Source organism: Miniopterus schreibersii, assembly GCF_964146895.1.
Source record: "Miniopterus schreibersii genome assembly, chromosome: 12".
Taxonomy (NCBI): Eukaryota; Metazoa; Chordata; class Mammalia; order Chiroptera; family Miniopteridae; genus Miniopterus; species Miniopterus schreibersii.
Genome location: NC_138112.1, coordinates 70,292,041 through 70,298,615, shown reverse-complemented (window position 1 = coordinate 70,298,615; position 6,575 = coordinate 70,292,041). Strand labels below are relative to the sequence as shown.

General features: G+C 52.8%; 1 protein-coding gene across 2 annotated transcripts; it reads right to left on the bottom strand.

Moving 5' to 3' along the window:
* Positions 1-1,394: 1,394 nt before the first annotated feature.
* Positions 1,395-2,363, bottom strand: LOC308565372 (uncharacterized protein C11orf86 homolog; the record flags this gene model as incomplete). 2 transcript variants are annotated; one of them, XM_081154434.1, is made up of 2 exons in its annotated part: positions 1,395-1,493; positions 2,094-2,363. In XM_081154434.1, the coding sequence occupies 2 exons, from the start codon at positions 2,361-2,363 to the stop codon at positions 1,395-1,397; spliced, it is 369 nt and encodes a 122-aa protein (XP_081010560.1). The 2 variants fall into 2 exon arrangements, with proteins under 2 accessions (XP_081010560.1, XP_081010561.1); XM_081154435.1 differs by having other exon boundaries at positions 1,395-1,490.
* Positions 2,364-6,575: the final 4,212 nt, after the last annotated feature.

The following is a 6,575-nucleotide window of genomic DNA, read 5'->3' as shown; positions in this document are numbered from 1 at the left end:
ATCCCAGTGGCTGCCTGGGACAAAATTTCCCCAGGACCCCTCTTGCTCCTCAACAGCCCTGCCAGTGTTCTGGGCTCTGGGGAAATAGGGAACTTCCCCCTTGTCTGTTAGATCCTGAGGTCCCCCCACCACCCCAGAACAGACCTGTACCAGGATGCTTGCAGCTGTTCCCTCACTTTTGAACTTGGGTCTGCTCGTACCAAAAGAACCCCAGCAACCACCTATGAAGTATCAGTGTCTCTCGAAGAGCTCAGGCTCTTGGGGGTTAGACACTCCCTTCTGTGTGGCCCTGGGTGAACCCCTCACCCTCTCTGAGCCTCAGAGTAAGCCCCTGCTCGCAGGGCAGAGCACAAAGGTAAGACGCTGGCGAGAGTTAAGCCCCCCAGTGCTGGCTGGAGTCACACAGGGTGACGTGGCAGTTCCTTTGGGGACTGAGGTCAAAAGAAGTGGCAGGAACAACTGGCCTCCTAGGGACATGGGTTGGGGCGGGGGGACCTGCCCTGGTGCCCCTGCCCCACCATTCCAGGAAGCTCCGGGCCCAGCCTGCCCGCACAGGGGTTGGGAGAGGCCTAGAGGCGAGTTAGTCACCCGACAAGTTGTTTACTTCTCCCCGTATCTTTATTCCTGTGTTCAGCCCCAGCACTGGGAACTGGCTCGGTGGGGCCAGAGATGCCAAAGACAGTAACTTCTTCCCTGCTCTGGGCCTCAGTTTCCCCTCTGTCACAGGGGAGGGAAGGTTCCCCCTGTTTCCTTCATCAGGATACTGTAAGGATCAAAGTGACAATGTCCCGGACTGAGCCTTTCAGCCACAGTGTGGGCACTGAGGACCACCTAGACCTGCTCCTTGCCCTCAGGGAGCTCGCAGGCTGTGAGGGAGGCCCATGCCCCACCCACCGCCAGCAGCGGGCAGGAAGGGAGGGCAAGAGGGACATGGCCCTGTGACAGGGCAGGATCGAGAGCCTCTCAGCCACGGTTCTGGCTTCACTGAGCTCTGTCCTGGAAGTTTACGACTGGCCTTGTGTGGGGACCAGGGGTGTCGACACCCCCACATCTGGGCAGGCTTCTAAGACCCCCATACACATCACTGTCCAGGGGTCCCCCGTGATATTCTCCAGAGGGCAGAATCCACCAGGAGGCAGAGCTGAGACCCCTTCTTCTCAGCCACGTTGGGATCTTAGCTGCGAGGGAGCCTTGGAGGGGAAGACACAGCGGAGGGGCGACACGGGGCCCTGAGTCGGCAGTGGCGGAGGCCTCAGGGCCGTGTAAGGGATGCCAGAGCTGTCCACGCAGAGGAGGCCACTCCATCCACAGTCCAGAAGGGCCAAGAAGAAGTAGGCCGGTAGATGTGGCCGTCGCATCAGGGTAGAGCAGGGGCACCGCAGCTTCCAGCATCCTTAGCTGGTGGTGCCCAGAGGGGGCTGCGGGGAGGCTGGCCTGCTCAGGGTCACGCTGGGGAAGCTGGCAACAAAGCTCTCCCACCTTCTCCTCACCTGCTGGAAGACAGAGAGGGGAGATCAGGACACAGGTCCCCGGGTTGAGTGGTGGGTTTCAGGTGTTGTTCCACCCACAGCCACGAGGTGGTGGTAGACCCCCGAGATAGAAGCGTGAGGGACCCTTTCTTCCGTGGGAGGAGGCAGGGGCCAGCAGGGCAGCTCCCACCGAAGGCGGCTGGATCCCCTTTCCCAGGAAAGAGGCACACAAGATAAAACCCTGGGAGGTTGTACTGGCTGATCTCCTTGCCTCCAGCAAAATCCACCCAACCAATACACTGCCAGATTAATCATCTTAAAACAGCTCCGACTATATCACGGGCCTGCTCTAATACCTTCCAAGACTCCCCAGTCCTATGGGATAAATTTCAAATACTGTCAGCACCCTCTGAAATATAGTTCCTGGATAGCTCTTTCTCCAGCCTTATCTCCAAAAGCTCTGTTGTCTTCTTGGTTCTTGGTCTCGTATGTTGCTACCTCTAAGCCTTTGCTGCCCTGGGTCCCTCTTGTCGGAGTCCCCACCCTCGCCCTGTAGCACTCATCCATCCATCCATCCATCCATCCATCCATCCATCCATCCATCCATCCATCCATCAGTCAGACCTGTTGATATTGTCTCTGCCACCTCCGGCTGCCTCCTCGCTGAGCTTCGACCAGCTGCTCCGTGTCCGACAGGCTCCCTGGCCGCTGTTCCTGATCAGGGGAGTCCAGCCCTTCTGGGCCTCCATCAGAGGGTCTAAACTTCTCACGACCCTGTCTGAGGCTCAGCGCTCGGCGCAGCCTGCCTTCCAGGGGCTTCCCCCAGGGCTCCTGGAGCTTGCCATAGGAGGGCCGTGGTCCTCGCAAGGACTGGCTGCGTAGCCCTGTCCCCATGGCTCTAGAGACTGTAGGCACAGGACTGCCCCAGGCACTCAGCAAGTCACTGGCCTCTGAGGTGGACTGGTGCCTCCACCCATCTGATGGGAGATTACATGGGGCAAAGGTTGGTGCTGCTGAGGTGGCCATCATAAACCAAAGGGCAGGCCACAGGGGCCAAGCATCTGAGTCACCCTCAGTACGGTCTCTCCACCTAGGGCAAAGGGTACAGGCCTCTCCCCACCGTGCCCCCACTTCCAGGCAGCCTTCCCTGACCATACTATCCCTGAAGAGCTTGGCCTCCCCTGAACTCCTGCAGCCCTGGCTGTCCAAACTTGTTCCATTGACACTGAGAACAGATGGCTCAACAGCAAAACAGAGATGAGCTTTAAGAAACAGGATAGCTCCTGGTGTGGCTCAGTTGGTTGAGTGTTGTCCCGTGCACCAGGAGGTCGCTGGTTCAGTTCTAGGCCAGGGCACATGCCTGGGTTGTGGGCTCGATCCCCAATAGAGGGGGTGCAGGAGGCAGCCAATCCATAGATGCTTCTCTCTCACATGGATGCTTCTCTCTCCCTCTCCTTTCCTCTCTCTCTAAAATCAATAAAAAATATTTAAAAAAGAAATAGGACAGCTCCAACCTAGAATAGTCAAAACACAGAGACAGGACCTGGCATGGTGGTTGCCAGGGCCTCTGGGGAATGGGGAGTTGTTTAATGGCTATAGAGCCTCAGTTTTGCAGGGTGAAAAGTTCTGGAGATTGGTTGCATAACAGTGTGAATGTAACACTACTGAATTGTACATAAAAATGGCTAAAATGGTAAACTTTATGTTTTTGTGTATTTTACTATAATTAGAAATTTTACAAAAAGAACCAGGACAGCTCTAGGCTGGGAGTCAGGAGACTTGGACTTTTTCCAGTCCTAGCTCTGCCCCTAATTTTCCAGCAGAGAACAGGGTTAAGAGTTCAGATTCTGAAGACCAGCTGCCTCTGGGGAAACTGCAGCTTCATCACTGCAGTTGTGCGACCTTGGGCACCTCCTCCCAATTCCCTCGTCTGTAGCAGGGCCAAGTAACTCAGGGGGTTGTTGTGAAGATGAACAGATGTAGATGTGAACACACCATCTCCAACTTTGTGTCCTTTTATGCTGTGACCTCTGACCAACCACTGTCCCTAGTAAGCACATCAAAGCCTAGTTAAGGATGGTCTGTGTTCCTTAAAACGGTACATAAATACTTTTGTTAGGAATGGTCAGGATGAATGTCAGACTGGTGACAGTTCCACCCAGGTTATTGCGTTCTTTGTCCCTCTATCTTATCAATCAGTAGTACCTGAGTTGTATTAAAACAGTACAGTAACAGGAGCCTTTAGCGGAGAATTATTTACATGAAACTGCTGGGCCTTCTGTCTGCTCCACCCAATTGTCCAGAAAGTAAATTACTCCATAAAAAATTCTGTTATATTCTATGGATTGCATCTTTAGGTCTGAAGATACCTTCTCTTTTTGGTGGCTGTTACACCTTTGCCCCACCATGGGACAGAGAATTAAATGTGATAACGCTGTGCCCGCACAGGGCCTGGTGCATAGCAGGTGCTCAGTAAAAGTGTGTTGGTGATATTTATTAGCTCGGGCAAATCCCTCTCTGTCAGTCTTGTCATCTGTAAAATGAGTTGTTGTGGAAATGAAATGAAATCATGAATGTGGATGCCTCTACAAGGGAGGCTACACCCGGCCGGGCGTGACTCAGCTGTTGAGCGTCAACCTAGGATCCAGGCGATCAGGGTTCGATTCCTGGTCAGGGCACATGCCCGGGCTGCGGGCTCGGTCCCCAGTCGGGGGCATGCAGGAGGCAGCCGATCAATGACTCTCTCATCATTAATGTTTCTGTCTCTCTCTCTCCCTCTCCTTTCCTCTCTCTGAAATCAATAAAGATATATATATATATATATTTTTTTTTTTAAAAAGGGAGGCTACCAGCAGCCTCTCTTTCTCCCAAGACAGGGGCAAGAGGAAGGTACTTGGCTGTCTATCAGATGCTCAGAATCATAGAATTTGAGGTCTGAAAGGGACCTCACACATCTGGCCCATACTTCTTTTTGTTTTAACCACTATTTCCCGAGCATTTTTATCGGTTACCCCATCTATTTCATTTAAATCTCATGATAGTCCTATGAGGTAGCCATTGTTATCCCTCTTTTATAGGTCAGGAAGCTGAGGCTCAGAGAAATTAAGCACCTGGCCAGAGAGTGTGCCAGTAAGTGGCAGAGCTAGGAGCCCTGCCTGGGTCAGCCTGGCTTTAGAGCCCATGCTTAAACCACTCTGCTCTCCTGCCAGTGTTGGTGGCAGAGGCAGGACTTGAAGCCAGCGGTCCTGCCTCCTCTGTTTGGGTTGCTGCGCAGGGCACCCCTGTCTGGGGTCAGAGAAGTGCTAGCTGCAACTCTTGGCTCACTCCAGACTTCTCCCTGGGCCTGGCCTTGCTCTTTTCCTCTCTCTCAGTTTCTAGGCCTTCCTTGGGTGAAGGGGCTCTTCATATCCACCAGGCTCAAGTCCCAGCCAGAGGAGCTAAGACAGAGCCAGTGTGAAGAGGAGAATGGATAAAGGGGGCCCTGGCTTTCGTTCCCAGCCCTTCCCAAAGGTGGACCGAGTTCCGCACCAAGGCCTTTTCCTTCCAACCCTGACCAGGCCCCTAAAGGCTAACCCACAGGCCACCCCTGACCCTGCTTAAAAAACAACAAAACCATTACACAATCCTCAACGCCCTCACCCCAGCATAGTCAAATCAAATCTCACTGTCACCAAAGCCTGAGCAGGGAGGAGCCTGCTGACTCACACACTCCTAAGATGCCTTGGGGTGAATCACTCACTCTTGCGTCAAGCATATAGCTGCTGAACACCCTCTTGCCAAGTGTGTGATTTTTACAACAACTCCCCAAATCTCTGGAGGACAAGCAGAAATATGTGCTCTCTTTCTCCCCTCCTCCCCGCCTCCCTGCCTTTCTCACCTAGCAAATTCTTACTCACCTTTCCAGACCCTGCAGTGTGACACCTCCCCTGGGAGCCAGCCCGACCTTTCAGCCTGGTTAGGGAGGCAGTTTCCTCTCCAGCCAACCAAATAGCAGTAATCGGACAACATCTTTGTCATCTCTCTGTTCCCAGGGTATGAGAGTAAATACTTGGTCTTAAATATTGGAGACTATTAATTGTCTATTGCTGCATAACAAATTACCCCACAATTTAGTGGCTTAAAGCAACACTCAGGTTTGACCTCAGTTTCTGTGGGTCAGGGATCCAGGCATGGCTCCACTGGGCCTCTGCCTCAGTGTCCCTTGTAGGCTCCAGTCAGGGGGCTGTGGTCTTCTCAAGGTTCAACTGAGAGTGGATCTGCCTCCAAGGTCACTCTAACAGTTGTTGGCAGGACTTGATTCCTTGCAGGTTGTTGCACTGAGAGCCTCAGTTTCTTGTGGGTTGTTGACTATTGTCAAGCAGGCCTCTCCCAAGAGTAGCCTACAATGTGGCAGCTGGCTTCAGTCAGAGCCAGCAAGTAAGAGGGCGGGAGACAGCGGCAGGCAGAAGCCAGAGTCTGTGGGGAACTTCATCTCGGAAGTGACCTCCCACCACTTCTGCCACATTCTGTTCCTTCAAGGTGGGTCACCAGGTCCAGCCAGCACTCAAGGAAGGGGATCCCATGAGGGCATGAGCACCAGGAGCAGGACTGTAGCAGGCCATCGTGGCGGCGGTGGTCCCATGACACCTGGATTCCAAACCCATCAGACTGCCTGAGCTGAAAGCACTTTCACATGGTAGCTACGTGTCTCGAGTGAGTGGCTTAACCTCATGTGCCTATAGTTTCTCAGCTATAAAATGGGGATAATACCTGATTTCACCCAATCTAAGATGGCCTTGGAGGAAAGGAAGCACTATTTTATACACCATTAAGAAAGGACACCCACTGCCCATTCATCGAAACATGTAGAGCCATTTCAGGGGTTAAAATGCAGGGGGGAAAATGTGTGCCTTGAAATTAATGAAACACACAGTATCTATTTCCTAAGGCGGTTCTGAGACTTACATGGCTGGTGCCATTTAAGGTTGTAGTGAGGCTTCAATATATAGAAGGCAGCAAACTGGGACAGACTGCCCTCCTTCTTATTAGTGAGCCACTGAAATTAATCCACATCTACACATCACAGGCAAGATCTTGTTTCGATGATGCCTAAGAGTGAGGCCAAGG